The 23687-nt window shown below is 34.9% G+C and overlaps 1 protein-coding gene across 1 annotated transcript in view; it reads right to left on the reverse strand.

Annotated features, from left to right (window-relative positions):
- Positions 1 to 3090: 3090 nt before the first annotated feature.
- rars1 (arginyl-tRNA synthetase 1) overlaps positions 3091 to 23687 on the reverse strand; it is a 56230-nt gene continuing 35633 nt past the window's right edge. Inside the window, exons 7-15 of the mRNA XM_016523813.1 lie at positions 18860 to 18980; positions 17042 to 17171; positions 11250 to 11354; positions 9867 to 10045; positions 9305 to 9414; positions 7610 to 7715; positions 6469 to 6641; positions 4030 to 4277; positions 3091 to 3248 (exon numbers count right to left, since the gene is read on the reverse strand). Coding sequence (XP_016379299.1) covers positions 3139 to 3248; positions 4030 to 4277; positions 6469 to 6641; positions 7610 to 7715; positions 9305 to 9414; positions 9867 to 10045; positions 11250 to 11354; positions 17042 to 17171; positions 18860 to 18980 — 1282 coding nt within the window. The 3' untranslated portion in view covers positions 3091 to 3138. The remainder of the gene's footprint in view (positions 3249 to 4029; positions 4278 to 6468; positions 6642 to 7609; positions 7716 to 9304; positions 9415 to 9866; positions 10046 to 11249; positions 11355 to 17041; positions 17172 to 18859; positions 18981 to 23687) is intronic.

The following is a 23687-nucleotide window of genomic DNA, read 5'->3' on the forward strand; positions in this document are numbered from 1 at the left end:
TTGGTGTCTTTCTTTGGTTCCTAAGTGTCTAAATTTAAGTCTTTCCTAAGACATCTAAATTTATCTTGAAAAGAGCTTGCAGAAAATATAGATTTTTGAGAATCACCCTTCAATCTTTTGGTTTACTTTGCTGAATATGGCAAATGATGATAAAATAAACATTTGAAACAAGATAAATGGTCTATGCTTAATTTCATGAAGTGTGCGATTAATCGCGATTAATCACAGTACATTGCATTTTTTAGTTTTGAACTATATGATCTGATCAAATGTGATTTAATTTACAGATCTATTTTCATAATCAATATAATAATTATATAAAAAACTATATTATAGTAAGTTCTAATATAACTTATATTTTTGTGATGTTTTGTTGATGTTACAGATTTTATTTAAATATACATCTAGGAAGTACACCTTGGCTTGACAGGAGTTATTTCTTGATGCTCTAATGAAGTATTTCTTATTTATTACATGGTTTTATGAAATATTTGATTCTGATTGGTCTAGTCATTAGACTGACTACTTTTTACATTGTAATAAACAATTTTAATTCTTATCTGAAGCTTTAAAGTTGCAATGAAATGAAAACAATTACAGATCTTTTCTCCTGTATTGTGACATACATCCGAATGTAACAGATCACTGAAAAAGAGAAAATGTAGCTTTACGCACCAATTTGTTGATTTTAAGGTGTGGTGTTGCACTAAAAATGAAGGCAGATGAACGCAAACTTTCAGGGGCAGGGTTTAGGTGGACTAAAGGTTTAGAGAAGTGTCATGAAATCCCCCTATTTTAGCACTGGTCGTTAATATCTCAGATTTGAAAATGACTAAATAAATGGGCATGTAATGCTGTATAAAAGTGGGAGTGTAGAGGGTGGGAAGGGGGTGGGGGGACAACAACCAATAAAACACAGACCTATTATACAAAGTAATGAATATTAAAATGGGAATGGAGAAAAAATGGGAGTCACTTTGAGGAGCATTAGGCCTGGGACACACTAGATGATTTTCAAATCCTAAACTATTTTAAAACTGGTGGAGGCCACAGACTTAAAAGTAATTTGAAACTGTCCTTAACATGATAATCCTCCGAACGAACACACTACACTTTTTGGTCATCGCATTCATGATCAGATGTACCACTGTAGCCTATCAGTGCCATTATTTGCGCGCATACACACACACACACACACACACACTGTGGTGTGTAATCTGGTACATGTTTAGACAAGAGAAGATGAAATATGTCCATAAAAACTTAAAACGGACCAGATATTATCTGCGCTTCCAGTGTTTTTAAATTCATTGAGACTGCACAGAAAGCTCTCTCATGCGCGTTCCGTGTGTTGTGACGTAAATGCTTCTAACAGACATACAGGTACACTGCTCAAAAAATTAAGGGGACACTTAAATCACACATTGTATCTCCATAAACGAAATATAGTCTTTACTTATATACATTATGTAATTCGTAAGAATAAAACAATGTGACAATGGTCGGTGGAAGCCAAAATCATCAACTCAGTGAGGGCTGAATTCAAAATCACACCAAAAATCAAAGTAAAAAAAAAAAAATTATTACAGGCGGATCCAACTTGCATTAATTTCATCAAAGCAACTCATAATGTAAGTCAGTAGTATGCATGGCCCCCACATGCACTTCTGACAACGTCTGGGCATGCTCCTGATGAGATTGCGGATGGTGTGAATTGAATTCAGGTCTGGGGAACGTGAGGGCCAGTCATTGTCATCAATGCCTTCATAATCCAGAAACTGCCTACACACTCTGGCCATTTGAGGCCGGGAATTGTCATGCACTAGGAGGAACCCAGGGCCCACTGCACCAGCGTAAGGTCTGACAATGGCTCTAAAGATCTCATCCCGGTACCTAACAGCAGAGAGGGTACCTCTAGCTAGCATGTGGACGTCTGTGTGACCCTACAAGGATATTCCTCCTCAGACCATCATGGACCCACCGCCAAAATCATGCTGGATTTCAAATGCAGCTTAACGATCCCCAAAGGATCTCCAGACTTTCATTTGAACCAAAGCAGGCAAAACGGATTTATAATCACTTATGCTTCCAAACTGAACTGCACTGAATTGCACTTGATCGGAAACAACAGTGTTGTGTTTTGGGTTGAAAAGTAGGCCTACTAAACACATGAAGTACCTTAGAATAGGTTAAAAGAAAATTAATGGATTCACCTTGATTCAACCAAGTGATTAAATGTTTGTATCTTTACATGAGATCTCAGACTAGAAATTATCAAGAAATCCTAATTGGTAGGGCATCCAGTGAGTAAATAACCATTGACTCCATGAATGAATTAAATCATTCCACTTGATCTTCGGACAGATTATCAGGCATAGACGCTGTATTTATCAACCTCAATTAATTTAATCCTGATGGCAAGAGCAAAACAAACACTCTACTCCTAAATTAAGTAACTTACTCTCTCAAACTGAATAATGCTCCAAAAGCCTCTAGCAAGAATGGAAAGCAGATAAGAGAAATAACCAGTGAATAGAATCACATTAAGAAATTCATTTATTGCATTACAATTCAAAGGACAACAATATCTTATGCGTATTGTGGAATAAGAAGTCCAAAAGCTAAATGAGTAAAGTTTTTGTAAAAGCTTTAGGTAAACCAAAATTAAGTAAGCCAATTCTTTTGGACTGACTACAATAAGATTCAGACTTGTTATATAGAAGGAATGAAGAGACTTTTTGGTTGTTTTCAGGATCCAGATGGTCCTGACATTTACATGAGGAAAAAGCTTTTGTTATGGACAGTTGTATTGATTTTATTTGGTATAACACCGCGTTTACACCGGACGTAAACTACGCGGTGTGACGTGACAAAATACAATAGAAGCTATTATATTCAGTGATGCTGTCTACACTGGATCCGGTGCGACACAACAAATCCACGACAGTAAACTGCTGCCTCATTCTATTTATGACATACTGACACAAAATCCAAATGATTTGCAATGGTCGCTTTGTCGCTTCCAGTGTAGACAGCCTATGTGAGTCCGGTGTAGACAAGGTGTCAGAATCCCTCAATGTTTTTTTGTTGTTTTTTTCAAAAAGGTCTCGTGTTCAGAGGAAGAAGGCACTGACCAGTTCACATCCTCTGAACTGGATTGATACCCAGAATGTCAAAACCTTTGGCCATCACTGCTGCGGTGGCTTCACAGATGAGCATCCGCCACATGTTGACTTTAACCACTTCCCCTGGGAAGAACGATGCAGAGCAGTCATTAGTTAAACAGGCCATTTGCAAAGAGGCAGGATCATTTCAATCAAATCAAGGATAATCTGCCATGTCTTTTTGTTATCTTAAAATACTTTTTCTCCTAGTTTAATGTGAGATGCATAAGTAACCCATTAAACATTGTTTAGGAAACTTGTTTGAAAATAATTATTTTTGCATTTGCTGTGGAAATTGTTTACCTTCAAATCACTGTGCTTAAAACTAAAGAATTATGAAAGAAAACTTAAAAGTCCCATAAGCAAAGCCTTTTTCAAACTCTTCAGTACAGCTCAATTTCATTAATATATATATATATATACATATAATATAAAGACTAAAGGAGATGTACAATTCAAGAGACAGTAGCTTCATCAGTGCCTAAGTACTAGATTACTAGATTTTAATGAGGACATTAAAATGGGAGAAAAAAAACAACTAAGAGATTTTCTGATATTGTACTAGATTAGATCTCCCTTTTCAAATGAATCATTTGTTGTTCATTAAAACGTATTGCACACAACTGTGAAAAACAGTGTTCTTAAATTACATCTAAATTACAGCCCTTCTATTTAGCATCTTTCATTACCGTAAAACTTTATTCTGACTTGTGACTAAATGCATTTCTGGACCGATTACACCCCTGACACATCTGCTAATCAGCAACAACCACAAGAACTTAAATTTATTTATCCATTAGGACCTCATAACCATTAAAATTTTGGGTACTGAGCATGTTTTTCTTTCCTAGTTGGGGGGACCCACCTGTCTGCCGGTCCTTCTCCACACAGTAGCAGTTGTCATAGAACTCTGTGAAGGTGGTGGCCAGCTCGTAGAGGTAGTCACACAATGTGTGAAGCAGCAGGTCATCTGTGATCTTTTGCAGAATTTCAGGGAAGCGCAGGATGCACTTACCCAGTTTCCACTCTTTCTCATGGTCCAGTAGGACCTCTGTGGTCTCGGCTGCTTTGTGCAAGGTGGCCTCCTGGATGTTAGCCAGTCTAGCTATAGACCTGGAGATAAATGGAAGAATGGGTGTTATAGTACATATTATGAATCTCATTTCCGCATGGTCAAACTAGACACATTATGTTCGGCTGAAAATCAAATTGAGCTTATTGACAGCAAACCCTGAATACGAAACTGTATTATTAATTATTAGCAATTAAATGTTTATTTTTTTATTTCTGTTATTTGCATTCTGTCATTTTAATTTAATTTGTGTGCGTTCATTGTTCTAGCTTTTTAGTTTTAGTGTTTTCTTTTTTTTCAGTTTTAGTACTTTAGGGCTTCAAAAGGTAATGTGCTTACTGTATATCGTTGCTGTTACATTTCCATCAAGTTTGTTAGAGTATTTTTTTTTTCATTTATTTAACTAGTTTTGATGCCATGAAATTGTATATTAGTTTCAGTTTTTCCTAGTAATGCTAGTTTTTATTTCCGTTAACAAAAATATTTTAACTTAGTCATCAACGATAATTATACTGCCATACGCAAATACAATTTCAGGGGTAAGGTGGATTAACAGGTTTTCAGTGAATCATTTAATTTCATTTAAATTTTCGGTCTGTTTAAAAATGGCTTCATAAAAACATGGAAAACAGCTCCTAAGTCATATGAATCATTTTATGATAAGTTTTCATTATGAATCTTGACAGCCACCGGTCACAGTATGTTTCTACTGTGTGGAAAATAAGCAGATAGAACTTTCTTCAGATTTTTTTTTAAATTATAAAACTTTTGTTTTATTATTGAGATCAACACAGGATAAGATTAATGGAATGGCGAAACAAAAATTGTAAGTGCACAAAGGAAAGGAGTGACATTTAACTGCTGCAACATCTCACATAATAAGAAAAACATTACACAAGCAAAAAAAAAAACATCACCATGACTAAGTGTCTAAAAGTACATTCTGCCAGAGCATTAGAGGATCAGGTTCAGTTCAATGCATTTTGAAGAACCAAATGCTGAAATCCCCACCAACTGCTGCCATGGCCAATTATTATTATTTGGGCTCTGCTCCTGTCATTGGATCAGATTTCCAACTTCACTTCTTCCAAATATGATGTTCTATTACCAATTGTTATGAACAGCCCACTAAAGATAGGAAAAAGCTTTCCAAATGCATGAAATGAATGAAACCGGAGGGACTGAGGTACCCCAAGCTCCTGACATCAGGTTATCAGAGCAAACACAAGGTGATAAAGAGTAAAAATAAAAGAGCACTTGTGCGGAGCATCCACTAGGATGCCAACATAAGTAGATCTGTCACAAACACACACATTTCAGCCAGAAAAACACAGTGACTGCAAAATAGATGCATGTATTCATTCATTTGCACATAAACTCAAAGCTCCTGTGTCCTACATACTGTACATATCAGTGAAGATGGGTCAATACTGTAATATAGACAATACAGGACATAAGAAAGCCATTCAATGTCCATAGCTCATTAGTCAACTAGAAAAAAAAAATCTAAAGGAGAATTTTGCTAAATATATGCACTGTATTAAATATTCTTTATATTTTTAGTGATGTCTTCATTATTTAATGTATGTTCAAATAAATATGTCATGAAAAGTTATGACAGCCACTGTGTAAATGTTTATATTTCCACAACAAATTGAAGTAGAAACATAATTAGTTCTTTAAATATAAAAATTGCCTTATGTGACATTTAAATGTTTCTATATAACATGTATACAAGTGTTGATTATTATATTTAAAAAATAAACAGCAATTTAATTTTATAGTTTGGTAATTTTAACCTTTAATATTATAGCAATGTAGCAACTGACAATTCCTTGAACAATTTACAGTTTTAATTGAGAATTATTTATTTTTCCTTAAGAAAAACTAATGTGTACTGTACCGGACACATATCCAAATGAATCAAATCAGAATTTGTGAATCAAAATCTAATCAAATTGTGAAATCTGTGTCAATAACCAGTCCCACATAAGGGTTTCCATAATAAGAATTAATGTATGAGGTATGTATTTTTTGTATAATTGTTTCTTTTCTTTTTTTTTTGGTTCTGATATTTTGGTTAAAACTAAAATCTTATTATGAACTAAAATCTTTTCATATTTTAGAATAAATAATTAGATACCATAAAAAAAAATTAACACCACATCATTGATGCAGATCAATACCCAGCAGGGCTCATTTGATGTGGATGAAAATATCCATATCCAATACCTGATGCGTGTAAAGGCATAGAGGAGATAGGCCGCAGTGTTTCCCCTGTCATCTAGCATCTTGTCGAAGGAAAAGATGTAGTCATTGATGCGGTTGTGTGAAAGGTCTGCATATTTAATGCACCCAAAAGCCACAGCACGCTGAGCCTTCAACAGCTCTTCCGGGGTCAGAACCTGCAACATATGGTTTCAAAAAGTTGTGAGGTTAGAGCAGGCAAGACTTTGCCACCCTTACAAAAAACAAGTAACCAAGTATGTTCCGAATACTCAAGGAGAAAAAAATTAGCTAATCTTAAAATCAAATTAGAGACATTTCGCAGGTAAAAAAAAAAAGGGGGTCTTTTTTTCCAATAGTGTAGCTATGTATGAAGCACTACTCGCATGGAAGTCACTTTCAAACCAAGGAGCTTTAAAAATCTGCATGACCTACTTGAACACGAGCGAAATCTGTGCGGTGAACTTCATGAAATTACAGATCATGCTGATTCCTATAGAAATGATGACTTCACCTATGAAATTTTACAGAGGTAAAAGTGACTGCACTTTTACACTTATATTACTATATTTTATTTTTACGGATTTGTGTCCATTTAAAGAAGAATGAACATAACTAATAATAAGAGTGCTATAACAAGATAAAAAAATAGCTTTAGATCAGCAGATCAGATTGAATGTTGACTCTGTCCTACATCATTGGTTCAAACTGATTATACTCACAGGAATATTGCATGATTAGACACCTGCTAACTTTTCTGCCTATGAAAACTTAAAAAAATGTACGTGTGCCATTAACATTCCCAAAAAAATCAAATGAAAAAAATAATAATAAAAAATTTGAGGACATCTAAATGTCTAAATACTTTTTTACTTGTGTCAGAAAAGACAATTGTATTTTTCAAACTCCTTTACTGTCAGAAGTTCTCGGCACTGTTTGTGAGATAGCAATCAATTGCATTAGGCATTAGGAGGTTCTTCATTTCTGAATGCAAAGGAATTGTGAGTAATATAGGCAGTAATTGGTACAGCTGGCCCTTGGTCTCATTTGAGATCTATTGATTTTTCTGAACTAAACTGAGTACTCGCACACAAAAAGGGAGCTGGAAGGAGGCTTTCAGAGTTTCCTCAGAGTTTGAGGGGCTCACCTTATCTCTCCCCTTCTCCTTCAGTTTGTCCATGGATCTTTTCAGACCCTCCTCCAGAAGGTCCATTAGACGAACCGTGTCTCCTGAACGAGTCTTAAACTTTTTTCTGGGAAGGAGATTATTCATTACAATATTTTCATTACAGCTAAAACTAGTGGTACATGGGGCACTAGGCCTGCAACTAAAAAATTAATTTGATGAACCAATTAATCTGTCGATTTTTTCCTTTGATTACTCAAATATTAATATTCTATCAGATATCTTGCCCAGCGTTCTCCTTCAAAGGATGTGCAAATTCAAGTCTAACACTAATTAATTGATACTTTTAGTCATCAAGGACACACTGAATTGATCAAAAGTGACAGTAAAAACACTTATAATGTTACAAAAGATTTCTATTTTAAATAAATGTTCATTTCTATTCATTAAGAACCCTGAAAAAAAAATCCAAATCATTTCCACAAAAATCTGCACAGCACATCTATTTTCAACACTGAGCATGTTTATATGCACACCAGTAAGCTGATAACCCACAAATATCAGCTTATAATTAATTTAATAATAATAATTTATGCATTTAGCAGACACTTTTATCCAAAGTGACTTACAGTGCATTCAGGCTATACATTTTTTACCAGTATGCGCAACGCTGAACTCATACATAATCCGCCCGGAGCTGCTTCCGTGTACAACTGTTGGCGCAAGCTACATTAAAGTGATTATTACGTTTTGAATATGGATATTTTTCTTACAAAAACGCATCGATTCGCTACAGGAGGCCTTTGTTCACCCCCCGGAGCCGTGTGAGACACTTTTTTTATGGATGGGCGCTTTTTATTTAACTTCTTTTGGACTGATGCATGCAACACCCGCTGAGTGGCATTAACAGCTTGAAAGATCAAAGACAATTTTTAATATAACTCCGACTGGATTCGTCTGAAAGAAGAAAGTCATATACACCTAGGATGACTTCAGGGTGAGTAATTTATGGGCTAATTTTAATTTTTGGGTGAACTAACCCTTTAAATCTGCACTAAGGATGCGTTCCTGTCACGTATCACACATGCGCACTTCAATAAGCCAACAGAAAGCAGGTTAATGCGTTTACATTCCGCGAAAAATCAAAGCAAGAGGTAAAAAACTACCCGTGTCGACCAGTTTATGCTTAAGCTGTTTATGACCTTACTCCGATAAAAGAAAAGAGGTTACCGCGTTTACATGAACACGTGTGTTGTCGGCATATTAAACATAATCGGCTTAAGAACGTGCATGTAAACGTACTCATTGATAATAAGAAATGTTTCTGAGCACCAATTATATTAGAATGAAGGATGACGTGACACTGAAGACTGGAGTGATGGTGGCTAAAAAAAAATCAGCTTTGCCATCAGAAGAATAAATTACATTTTAAAATATATTAACAGAAAATTATAAAAAAGTTGTAATAATATTTCACACAGTTAAATTACATTACATTTAGGAGTAGCTTATCAGTGGTGACTACGTCAAGGTGATGTCCATATGGCAGAAATTAAAAAAATATATAATAATAATAAAATCATGGTCACCTCGACCAATCAAAATTTGCTGATTATTTTTATTATTAATGTTACTGATTACTAGCTGTTACAGCCCTATGAGTCACCCTGGTGGAAAGATGATAAAGGTGACTTACATACTGATCAATGTACTTACTTGTCCTCCCCGAGCACCACACCAAAACCTGCATGTTCTACCCGTGTGACCTTGGGGTCATACCAGCCTATCAGCTGAGCAGCTGCAAAGACCACTTGGAAGTGCACTGCCTGTCATACGTCGCATAAAAAAAACACACTGAAAACATTTAGTTATCTGGTCATCAACATCAATACAAATAATTCTCAGAATAAACAAAAAAATTCTGCACAGTTTGGATCAAGATCTTCATCATAAATCCTTAATTCAATTTTAGCCATGGAAAATCGAAAATGTCTTTCTTCTGTGTAAACAGAGCAGAATTGTAAACTAAATTGTGTTAACAGAGACGTTAGCAGACCGCGTTCCTGACCTAGACCGGCATTATTATTTGAGATGAGGAATCTATTGCATATATTTATAAACATACAGATGTTTGAATTCTGGGGTGTTTCTCCATCTTGCTCAGTGCCCTTGACCCCTGCTGCATGTGTCCTCATACATATCAGATAACTGTGGGAAGGTTTGTGCTCTGGAGTCTGTTCAAAATTTCACCAACACTCTCTGTGACATACCCACACACCTGGCCACTGTCGGTCACATAGATGATGATGTCAGCTTTCTCATCAAACAGCCTGTTTTTGATGGCAGCTAGATCGGAGGTATCATAAGTGTAGCCTCCATCCGATTTGACAATTGTCAGGGGAATAGACTGGCCCGGAGCAAACACTATCTTCCTGCCCTCGTCTAACTGCACCAGACCTGATGAGAGAGAACGGGATTGGAATATGAAAGAGGATGGTTAAGCGAGGGACTAAAAGCAATCTTAAAACAACACTGCCCCCAAATGGATATGTGCAATGCTTTTAAATGACCGTTACAGTTCAATTAAAGCTAAGCTCTACCGACAGAATCTGTGGCTGATTGTCGAATGGCACAGACAAGATTTTTGACCTGTCTTTTGGTCTGTAAATACAAACAGAAATCATAAATCATAATCATAAATATCATTAATAACACACTGTTTAGGAAGTAAAGCCAGTAGTATACGACATTAGTGCAATAAAATCACCTATCTACCTTGCCTGAACAACTTTACATTCAATCTTTAACTCATGTGATGCCCATGTAAATCCTGTTTGCAAGTATAACTGGCACTGTTTACAAGCTGTTTAGAGAAATAAAAATCCAACCACATAAACTGTCAATTATTTCTTCAGAATTAAAATATATAATTATTTAGTGAATAAAAAAATAAATAAAAATGGACAAACAAAATAACTGACTATAAAAATTAATAATAAATATTAATCAATTAATAAAATATACAATAAATAAATATTAATTGATAAATTATAAACAAACATACAATCAATCAATGAAACACTTCACTTTTAAGATGGCATAAGAGAAATTTATTTAAAATTTATATTTTAAATAATGTATTAATTTAATTTCTCTTATGCCATCTTAAAAGTGAAGTGTGTAATTTCTGCACCTACAGCAGCACAAAACAGAATTGCAATACCGAAGTGTGGCCCAGTAACTCGATCAATAGTGAGAGTTTGGGGTGGGACCACTTGTTTGTTTGAACAACAAAAGACTTGAGAAACAGACATTAATGGTGCAATAAATAAATAAATACACACTGGAATCAGATCCATGTGTGTTAGGTTTGAGGCCATCTATATGATACCCCCTAAAAAGTTCCCTAAAATAAACTTAATAGTATCCCCAGATAAACTGTTAACCTTTTCTATATGTCCCGCAAACCTGTTTCAATTAAAAATACATAAAGGAAATAAAGCAACTTATTAATATTTATTCAAATGCCAGTAGACTTGTTGAAAAAATGATACCTGTTCCAAAAACAAGCAAACATAACATTCAACATTACATATATCAATGTTTACTATTAGATAGTAAAACAACAAACGTAAGAAGTCAAAGAGCCCTAAATCTGTACCTTTTTCCTCAAACTCTTTTACCACAACTGTCATCATGTCCTGGTAGTAGGACTCTCCCCTCTCTTCTATGCGGATATCCAGGCAGTTGTAGACCTTTTGAAACTCTGCATTAGCAAAGCGGAAGGGACAAAGACGGTTTAATTTCAACAGTCACACCACAGGGAAATCCAATGTGGCACTCTCCTGAATTAACAAAGCCAGATTGGATGGCATCATCATAATTGGCCTTCATTAGACAAGCCTTAGTGGGGGCTGATTCAGGGGGGACTGAAGGGTCTGATTAAGGGATAAAGGTAGATGCTGTCTAGAGTTGGTGTCACAAGGAACAGACACGCCAGACAGTGGTGCAGGGCATCTGTGCACTTAGGACTGAACTTTTTAAACTAGTTTAAATATTGGTCATTAAGCACAGACATCGAAGTAAAGGGAAGAGACGAGCAAATGTGTGAAGAATGTCTCAGCTTTTAAATGTCAGAAGTAGAATTACATCAAAATAATAGATTTTTTAAAGTGTTTAAAATTTGATACCACCTTGGACACAAAAACTCTTCACTGCTTGAAAAGAAGCTTCACTACTTGGGAAAAACACATCCCTTTATTTCACCCTTTCTTGTTTGGAATGGAGGTGAATAAATGATTACTTTCAATTTTGAGTAAAGTTTTCCTTTAATATTGCACCTGCAAAGAAGTATCAGTATTTATTTATTTGTTTGTTTGTTACTGATATGAGCTGTACAAATTTTGTATTTAACACTGAGTTCACTGTTAAGTTAGTCTGACCCTTACTGTCCTAATTAAACATTAAAGAGTCTAAAGTATGGTAGCTGAGAGAGCTCAACGCGCAGCAACTTAAGAAAACACATGCAAATAGAAAAAGCACCAGCAAATTAACAAAACATCTTCATCAGTTTGAAAACACGTATACTGCAAATACATCAAATACAGAAATGTGCTGCAAATACTCGCAACACAACCAAATACAGAAACAGTGTTTCCCCTGCCATTATATTAGGGGGTTGGCCCGCCCCCCTTGAAGGTCAAGTTAATTTTATTTAATTATATTTTCTCTATAGCGCCAGATCACAACAGAAGTCATTTAAAGTTACCTTTCCGGATTTGCGGATCTTGTCTTTTTCTCCTACAGATGACTTGCAGGATCCTGTATGTTATAGTACTAAATTAGTTTTAATAATTTAACCACCACAGTGTCTTGTCTCCATTGGCAACACGCACGATTCGTGTGGATTGCAAGTAGCTGAGAGTGCAATCGGCGATTGCAAGTGACTTCGTGATTTAGTTTCCTTTTTCTTGTCTTCACCACCTGGCTACTTGTGTAAAATGTTAAGAGATTCAATTAAAAAAAAGAATTAATAAATGAAATTAAATAAAATAAAAAATAAAAAAAAGACTGTAAGTGACGTCATTCGCGGAAGTGCAGGTGTCAGAGTGCAAGTCTGAAAATGCAAGTGCATGTCTGCAGCCAGACCCTTCTCCGATGGGTGCGCGCACTCCCACTAGTATTTGTAAATATTAAGCTGCAAAACGACTATTTAAATATGAATTCTGCGTGTCTCTGTGTCAATGAATGGCGCAGACATGCGGTTTTGTTTACTACGCGTGACGCTTGCAGTGATTTTAGCGTCTGCCATCTCACTAAATGAGGACATAAATACATGAACAACATCTCCAGAACTGCTCTGGTCATGAGCATTTGACCGTTTCATTTGAGTAAAACTATCATCATATCATATACACAGAAATGTAAAGGTATTCACGGCAACCCGTCAAAATAAAAGTTCGGCAGAAATATATTACTATTGTTCAGTAGAATGTACGTAATAGGCTGCTACTACTACTACTAAAATTATTAAAACCTTATTTTTAAGGAATAATCATACAATATTTCTTCAATGTTTTAATTGTAATATTAAATGACCTTTATTTTCCAAAAAAAATAAAAACTCTGGATCACTTATTTAGGCTAATAATATCCAAAAAAGCTAAGGAATCATATGATCAGGATGTTAAAATAAACAAAAATCTCACCTTTCAGAGTAGACAGTAGCTGGGTTTTCATTACCCTTCAAATTGCACAAATTGAAATTGCAAATTAAAAATAAGCCCAATGGAAACATGTTAATTTAGCAAAAAACCCCATATATCGCAAAAAAGGTTTTACGCTTGCATGAGGAGGTTTTTCAGGCAATTTGAAAAAGGTGCACGCCATGACTTATCGCGAGAGGAAAAAAATATGTTTTAGTCGCTTAACATCGTTTGAAAACGCCGTCATTTCACAATAGGTTTTTTATCGACATTTATAAAATAACGCAAACGTTTTGCACAAATCTGTAATGGAAACGCAGCTAGCGATAAGCATGTCCCAGACAGGTCCGTCACTTGTTGCGGTTTCCTTAAACATTTCCGATGTGGTCTGTGCATATTTGCAGCATGTTTCTGTATTTGGTTGTGTTGTGTGTATTTGGTTATGTTGTAAGTATTTGCAGTGCATTTCTGTATTCAGTCGCGCTGAGTATTTGCAGCGAATGTACTGTCAAACTGATTAAAGAGGTCATGAACTGCATTTTTTAAATTATTTTATAATGTTCTCTGCGGTTCACTTATAATGTTAGTGTGATTTTACATAAAAAAAACACCATAATTTAGAAGTAATAGGCTATTTTCTATCCTGTTTTGAGCCGCTCTGCAGAACGGTCTGTTTTTATTGGCGGGGCACATTCAAGACTCACAAGTAAACGCCCACTGCTATAATTGGCTAACAGTTTAGCTTATTAAAATAACAGATGGACGCTGCTGTGACGTACTCTGAAACCAACATGGGTAATTTGGGTTAAAAACGTATAAATACAAAGTATATATCAAACAGTCTGGAACAGACAATGTAATAGTGATAAAAGCATGTTGACTTACACTTACGTGTTGCGACCAAGTGTGCCGCACAAGCGCTGAAAAGTAGGGTTGGGTTTCGTTTTTTTTTTTTTTCGATACCGGTGCCAAATCGATACTTTTAAAATGGTTCCGGTGCCTGAACCGATACTTATTAAAAAATAAATAAATAAATAAAAATTCCCCAAAAAAATGATGGATTGGCCATTAGAATAGAAATGGAATAGAGAGTGCAAATGTTAGAGGGTCAAGTTTTTTAATAAAAAAAAAACAAGTAGATAAAATTAGAAGTAGCATTAGAATAGAGAGTGCTAGAGTTAGAGGGTCAAATGAAGATATAAGAGATGTGTTTTCAGCCGTTTCTTGAAAATATTAAGGACTCAGCTGCTTGGATTGAGCTGGGCAGGTCATTCCACCAGGAGGGAACAGTTAATGTAGAAGACCATGAAAGTTTTATCATAGGTAGAATGCAAAATGTTTCAATACAAGCATTTCAGTCAAATGTAATTTATGCAATATTTCAAACCTTTAACCCACTTGGGAAAATCAACTCATGGCAACAGTTTAAAAGTAGCCCAATTCTGTGGAAAAAACGCGGACTTGGCAACCCTGCATCCAACAAGATTTGGACTTGCTTTGACTGATCACAGGTCGAGAATAAGGAGAGATGACTGACAAGACCATGCTGGAGTATTTGCTGCTCAACAGATTCTGAGCTCATTGACAAATATCTGATCTTGTAAGATGTGCTTGCTCCCTTTAGTGTGATCGTGATCGCGAAATCGAAAGTGAAAGTAAACAGCGCAAACGCTCATTCAAAAATATTTAAACACCTGCTGCCATCAGAGCAAGTGTAATTACTGCATTCGCGCGCTCCTTGGATGCCGTCATTTCTGGAGTTGTGCTTTTAAGTCGGAATGTGAAAACAACAAGGACACTCTCGTTACTACAAAGATGTGTTGGACTTGTATTATTAGAGCTTTCCGACTTGAGTTCACGTGCATTTTCTCAGTCGGGAAATTATTTTTCACGTGCGGTGCCAGTGATGATGCTTCTTACGTCCGTTTTGGAGAACCAGAGGCCAAATATTTCAATCCGTGCATTTTCTCAGTCGGGAAATTATTTTTCACGTGCGGTGCCAGTGATGATGCTTCTTACGTCCGTTTTGGAGAACCAGAGGACAAATATTTCAATCAATCGCTCAGGCATGGCACCGAAATGAGGCACCGAAATCTGCGTTTGGATTCGGTTCTAGTACATACCGGTTACATAGGTACCGGTGCCATATTGGTACCGGGTTTCGGTACCCAACCCAATAGCAAAGCAAACAAACAAACAGTGTTTCACTAATGCGATCTGGAGCTCTGCTAATTTTACCCCGTGTTTACACCGGATGCGAGCGGCGCAACGCGACTATAGACAACAGAACCCATTATAATCTGTGATTTTGTCTACACTGGATGCAGCACAGATTGACACAACAAATCCCAGACAGTAAACTGATGTCCTGCTCAATTTCTGACATGCAAGCATTCACACCGCTTTTGACCTGAAAGAGAAATTGATTCACGACATGACGCAACAGCGCTCACATCCGATGTAGATATACACTACACAGTGTCTTGTAATTTTTTTAATGTCATCTGTATGGTTCTGTTGATGGAGTAATCCTGTGTTTGCATCTCTCTAGTATTTCCTCTTCTCCTACTACAAGCGTGTATCAGTGGGCAGGGCTAAAGAGGCAGTGATGTAGAAGCAGGCGTTGATCACCTCCTGCAGAGGCGGTGCTTAGCCACACTATTATATCATAAAGTGGCACATTCCAAAGCGAGTCATTTTCTGAGCTTGGTTTCAATAAAAGCTCTTTAAACTAACGAGAAAGTTTTGACTTTTGAAACTTACAGGATGTTTTTTTATAGTACATTGACATGTCAAAAGATCAAGGGAAATTTTATTTCTCAGTTCATGACCCCTTTAAGATGTTTTCTTAAAATGGTTAGTAGTTTTCTTAATACGTTTTCTTAATATGCTGGTGTTTTTTTCTATTTGCATGTGTTTTTTTTCTTTTGCAGAGCGTTGAGCTCTCTCGCCCACCGTACTAAAGCCTGGTTTAAGCAAATTCTCATTTATTGTTTAAGAATTAGCAGGTTGTTGTACAACTCTTTTACAAAATAAAAATCAATAAAGTGATAAACAAATGTTAATCAAGATTTTAAAAAAACGAACTATAAACTGTAACTATTTGTTTAAAATGTGAATGCAACTAAGATTTTTATTATATTTTAAATATAAAACCTAAAATCTTGAGACCTAAAATAAAAGATTGAGAATGTTTTTGAAAGAAGTCTCTTATGCTCACCAAGGTTGCATTTATTTAATCAAAATAAGAGTAAAAACAGTAATATTGTGAAATATTATTACAATTTAAAACAACTGTTTTCTATTATAACATACTTTAAAATGTAATTTAATCCTGTGATGGCAAAGCTGAATTACTCCAATCTTCAGTGTCACAAGATCCTTTGGAAATTATTCTAATATGCTGATTGGGTGCTTAAGAAACATTTCTTTTTAATATTTCTGTGGAAACCGTGATACTTTTTTTCAGGATTTTTTGATGAATATTAAGTTAAATAGAACCGCATTTATTTGAAATGGAAATCTTCTGTAACATTATAAATGTCTTTAGTGTCACTTTCAATGACAATGCATCCTTGCTGAATAAAAGTATTAATTTCTTTCAAAAGAAAAAAAATATTTTCTGCTTCCTTTAGCAATGAACAATTCAAATTATCCTTAACCTCTAAAAGGCACATACTGTCTGTTGAGGTTGTACATGCTGTCTGTTTGAGAAAGACATTCTTAATGATGAATTTCTCACACATACCATTGCGTGAAACATCACATATGAGGTTCCAGGCTTTGATGAAGTCTGGCTCTTTGCTCTGTAGTTTAACCACACACTGGTAGGCCCTCTTCTTAAACTCCTCATCCTCATCAAACCTTTTCTTTGACGCCTGATGGAGATGAAAGAGGAAAGTAGTTTAACAGCTTTGAAAAGTAAAAAAAAATTAATAATTTGCACAGAATGCACAACAAAGCTCTTAGCACTTATGGAGTTTCTATCAAAGCCTTCCACAAAGAAACTATATTACAAGGGACCATGAAAAACAATTCAATTTCACATTGAATTGTTAATATAATTAAATGCAAGTTATTATAACTTACATTTAATTATATATTATACATTTTTGGAGATGTGCATCCTTATGACGTCAGTTTGACAACGTAGGGGAGTATCCTTGACCACTCCCCTCCAACTGTTAGCTTGCTACAATTGATCGTGGAAAGGATGTGCGCTAAAATAAAACCCTGCCTTCTATTTAATATTTCGTTTCAGTTGGAAACACATTACAATACTGAATTAAAGTTGGTAGCAACTACCGGTTCACCGCAGACTGCTTGTCAAATTCTACGCGCAGAAGAAATAATATGCCGTGCACAGGACACACGCAAAAAAAATGAGTTGGGAAAGCCATTTGATTGAATTCTAGTAAATGCTAAATAACTGAAATGTTTGGGCAAACCGCTATAGAGTTGGTGTCGCTATAGAGTTAGAACCGGTGAATGCGGTTTACAGGTTTCATAGAAAGTGAATGATGTGCGCCAAATGAGTCACTGTAAAAATCGAATACTTTTATGGTTATGGACAAAAGAGCTCAACACGAGAGCCAACGCAAACGCAATGACGTGAAAAAAAAGGTCATCATGTTTGAAAGAAGACGCTTTGTTTAAGTTAAATGGCTTGATTAGGTGGTGGAAATAGCGGATGATGAGCACAGAACGGTAACAAAACTCCGAGACATTTACAGTCACACACAGGTGTAGTGTGCAAACTCTACTACTCTAAACTCTACTTAGATAGCTATATAAGAATTTACACGTTCACTTTTTTTTTTATATATTTAGCTTACAGATCTCAGTTTAAATGCTCCAGTTTGTTTTCTGTTCTGTTCTATTCTATACTATTCTATCAGTTTAAATGCTTCAGTTTGTTTTTGTTATATTATATTATTATAAACATAATAAATGACCTCAAAAAGGGAATTCATGAGCAATATCTGCTTCATTTTTTTCATATAATATTATATCATATTATAATACATTATATAATATAATATTAGGGATGTAACAATTACCGTTTGACGATAAATCATGATAAAATTCCCGACGGTTAGTATTACCGTTTCATATTTTAATTATCATTAAAACCATATTAGATTACCGCGATTTGAACAACTCATGATAAATAAATACTGTCCAGTAGTGATCGACCGATATTGATATTTTATAACCGATACCAATTATTTGCGTGTTTATGTGCCCGATAACCGATATGCAGAACCGATATTTATTTACTGTTATAAAGTAAATAAATGACTGAGTGAAGTAAGTCCATAGTAAGTTTTTCCTCCTTTCAGCCATCTTTAAAAGGCTGGCATTATCAGAATTATTAACAATGTTTTTATTAGTGTATAACATGACCGTTATTCTTAAAAGCCCACTTATCAATTTTCAGCTGACCCAATTTATAAAAAAATAAAAAAAACAATAGGGTAAGTAACGTAGGGTAAGCATTGGTGAAACTGATCAGCAGTCTCCAATTCTGAACACATCCATCAGGTTGTATATAACAGATACTCACTTTGTAGAAAGCCTGAAGGTCACCAATAGGTGGGGAAACACTGAGATAATTTGGGAACTTGTCTTGCAAATGAGCAATGAGCATCCCAAACTGTGTCCCCCAGTCTCCAACATGGTTCAACCTGACAGATAGAGGACAAAATAATGAAAGATACACTCAAGCAGTAATGAACACACAGATTACTGCTGGCCAAAAGCGATGCAATAAAAGAATATCCTTTTACTTAACATTGAACCACTTTTCTCCCTTAGGTTTATGTTTTGGGAGGAACAAAAAGATTGTAAAGTCATGGAAGAACATATTATCATATACATACCTAACATTAGCTAAAAATTGAATCAAGCTTCCATGATAACAGTGATTTCTCTGATTGGTGGATATACATTTCAAGATTGTGAATAATGTAGTACTTCATTAGGAATTTAATGAAACTTTTTTTTAACTCTTTCCCCATCAGCATGTTTTTTTGTTGTTGTTTTTTTTAAGTTGCCAGCCACAGCCAGCATTTTTTCATCATTTTCACAAAAGTTTACTGGACCCCATAATATTTTATTGTATACATATCTGAACATGCAATGTCAAAAAAAAAAGAACAACAACAAAAATAAAAACAAAGTATTTTTTTTATCAACACTTGAATGTGGGCAAGTTTTATGAAAAAAGCAACATTTTGAACAAAAAGCTGAGAAAATTGTGTTTTTGTAAAAGATGTCTGGATCAGATTCAGAACGATGATCAAAACATAAATGGGATAGATCGCTTTCATCAACATATTTAAAGCTTGCACAATCCTATTCCACTTCCTGGATTGTCATTTCATTCTGTAACGTTATAATAATCAGAATAGCATAGGTTTTATAGACAATTGGACGAGTTTTTGGGGCAGACCTGACCTGTTGAAAAGAGATGGTCTTCATCCCTCCTGGGGTGGTGCCGCTCTTCTCACTAGATATATGGCACATAGTCTTAGAGTTTGTACTTGACTAACTGGGGCCCAGGTCAGGAAGCAGACAGACTGGTAGTCTGCCATTCTGCTAGCCGCCTCACATCACAGAAGTCAGTTAACTCTAGTTTTCGACCGATATTGATATTTTATAACCGATACGATACCGATTATTTGCGTGTTTATGTACCCGATAACCGATATGAAGAACCGATATTTATTTATGGTTATAACGTAAATAAATGACTGAGTGAAGCAAGTCCATACTTCACTTTGGTTTTTCCTCCTTTCAGCCATCTTAAAAAAAAAAAAAAAGTGTTGAAAATTACCAGTCTTTCATGTTAAATTTAATCTTCATATTACAATAAAAACACATTTTATTTAAAGCATCAGCAGCAACACTAATATTAATAATAAGCAAAATAAATGTAGAAGGTCTAATGTTTTCAAATGGAGAAAATAAATAAATGAAAAGAGGTCATATCAACTTCATTTTAAACTACAGTTTTAGTAGGTTTATAAGCTATCGGGGAAAATATTGGTAAATCGATATATCGGTCGATCTTTAGTTAACTCTCAGCACATAAAGACTCTTTTACCTTGATATCATATTATAAAGACTGTGTCTACTCCCCGAACTAGCAAATACAAAAAAAACGTCCAAAACTATTTAAATTAAACAATTTAATTGATGTTCAACAAATAAAAAACAGATATAATACAGATAAACAAATGATAAAGCTTGGCTTAATGAATATTTGACCCCTTTCTACAAAAGCGCTTTTTGTAAATGATATGATCACAGATCATAACTTAGATGTGCTCTGTTTGATAGAAACCTGGCTAAAACCAGATGATTGCATTATTTTAAATGAGTCTACCCCCCAAGATTACTGTTATAGACATGAGCCGCATCCAAAAGGTAAAGCGGGAGGTGTTGTTACAATTTATAGTAATATTTTCAGTATTTCTCAGAGCTCTGGTTACAAGTATAATTTATTTGAAGTAATGGTGATTCAAATGACATTATAGGGCTGCAACAAACGATTATTTTGATAATCGATTAATCTAACGAATATTGGAACGATCAATCGACTAATCATCGATTATTTCATTGATTAATCAGTAGACTTTGATTATAAAGCTTCTGCAATTAGTTAAAATACTGAGTTATACATTCTAACAAATAATGGTAATCATTTCAGCTTTTGAAAATCATATTATATAATTCCAATTATTATACAATTAATTTATACAAATACATATATTTGGCACACAAAATGAGATGACAGACGGAGAAACTCTCATTCACCATTTATTTAGCTATATGAAAAAGTAACTGAATGACATCATTCTGCCTAATATCTCCTTTTAAGTCATATGAATATGAAACAAAATAAAGGTAAGTGATGGGACGTTTTATTTTTGGATAAACTATTTTATTCACAACATAATCTCTCTTAAAATACCTTATAGGGTTATGGTAATCAAAACAGTCCTAAGCTAGATCAAGCTTTGATCTCTACAAACCAAACTATCACTTTAATGAAATAATATATTTTTCCCCACTAATAAAACGATTTTATCATAAGCTAGCTACACACTGGAGAGCTGTTTTATAACAGAAAATCAAGTTGTAATTCTAACTGAAAGTGACACTGATTTTGGTTTTTCATGTTTAATACTGTAAAGCTGCTTGATTTAAGCAGGGTTTATGCAGGATTTTTAAGCTCAAATTTAAGACCTTTTTAAGACCTGCATAAATAAAATTAATACCATATGAGCGGGGTAGGGCAATGTCTATAGTACCATATTAAACGGTAAAATTACTGTAAAAAGCATAACTTACAGTTCAGATACAAGTTTTCACAAAAACAAAAAGTTTTATAAAATTTTAAACTTTGCATTTCAGCCTTTAAACAATTTTTAAGAAAACAGATGAGTCAAAAGTATTAATTATTATATTAATTTAAACAATTATTATTAATAAATTATTATATCAATTAAATAGCATAAATTAGGGGTTTGCGATATTGACAAAAATGATATCTCGATAATTTTCTGGGATTTTATCGATAAATAACGATAGACAATATTTTGCTGAGTGTGTTATTGTGCTGATATCTTATCTCTAATTGTGCCGACTCCTGAATTTTTTGATATTCTTCATATTCTGTGTGGTCAGTTCACCGCAGTGATATAAATTAATTATTTCCAACAAGTTTCATGGGCATTTTTATCTTTAAGCCATTTTTTCTAAAAGTGTGCACCATCTTTTGAGTCAAATTCTTGCATTTGGGCTGTTACCAAGCAAATGAAATCAGTATCAACAAAATTGATCTTTGCAATGCAGAGGAAACACAGAAGCTGCCTTAGAAGTGGCATTTAGATGTTTATTACTGTTTAATGCAGCTCTGAGGGACATGGAATACTTTAGCCTGCAGTTACAAATGCATAAATAATGTTTTGATCTTTTAAACAAAAAAACATTTAAAACTTTGAAGTTTGAAATTATATTTAAAATGAAAAGGTACCTACCTTAAATGTGAAATTAAAACCGCCAGTAGGTGGCAGCAAGTCACTGTTAACTGAGTCATTGTGATTGAACCGAATCATTTAAACGGTTGATTAATTCAGGAATGAAACACCTTCATGTTGCTCAGTGATGCAAAACAGCGCTTTGGCTGTTTTTGAAATGAATTTTGTTGGAGAAATAGAGCAAAAACAGGAAATATGGCGTCTAAAATGTAAGACTCTTAATATTAACGTCTTGTGTATTGAACTGTTGTATAAAATCAATATCACATTTGTAATCATGCTGACTTTTGGAGAAAAAAACGGCACTCTTCGTGTGATATTAACTATATGAAATGATATAAATATATAAATTTCCTGCCCCATATCTTGAATTATATAATTCTAAATGCATTTTAATAGACTTGATTCATGCAGTGAAAGAACGCACTATAAATGCGCACGCGCACTAGTAGACTTCATCATGTAATGTATGCGCGCACTTCTGTAGGTGTTTTGTTTGCTTTTCACGATATACTCGATAATATCAAATCGTGCTTTGAACATGCAGCACTCATGTTTATTTCAGGAAATCATAGCCTTTTGAAGTTTAATCGTCACATTGAGCCATATCGCAATTCTGGTCTTTCCGTCCCCAAATTTAAGACCTCTTGAAATCATAATTAAGACTTTCTTGTACAATTTAAGACATTTTAAGGCCTTAAAAATTTGATACAACTAAATTTAAGACTTTTTAAAGACCCACGGAAACCCTGTTTAAGGCTATCTATTGCATAAGGGCAGATTTAGGAGCGGCTGTATTTGCTCTGAAGTGCTGTGTCTTCTCTTGAATTGCATACAGGAGGGCTGAATTACAGTCTTGCGCCACACTGGTCAAACAGCATTATCGCAGGCTCTTACATTAGGTCATATGAGATCAAATGACTACACGACAACAAAAATATTTGTCGACAATTTTTTGTCAATGTTGTCGATAATGTCGACTAATCGTTTCAGCCCTATAACATTACCCAGAGAAACAAGTGTTAATGATAAATCCCCTGTGATGTTTGTACTGGCTACTGTACGTATACAGGCCACCAGGGCACCATACAGACTTTATCAAAGAATTTGCTGATTTTCTATCCGAGTTAGTGCTGGCTGCAAATAAAGTCTTAATTGTTGGTGATTTTAATATCCATGTTGATAATGAAAAAGATGCATTGGGATCAGCATTTATAGACATTCTGAACTCCATTGGGGTCAGACAACATGTGTCAGGGCCTACTCATAATCATTCTTTAGATCTAATACTGTCACATGGAATTGATGTTAATGGCGTTGAAATTCTGCAGCAGAGTGATGATATCT

Source organism: Sinocyclocheilus rhinocerous, unplaced genomic scaffold (genome assembly GCF_001515625.1).
Source record: "Sinocyclocheilus rhinocerous isolate Xijiao unplaced genomic scaffold, SAMN03320098_v1.1 scaffold122, whole genome shotgun sequence".
NCBI classification, from domain to species: Eukaryota; Metazoa; Chordata; class Actinopteri; order Cypriniformes; family Cyprinidae; genus Sinocyclocheilus; species Sinocyclocheilus rhinocerous.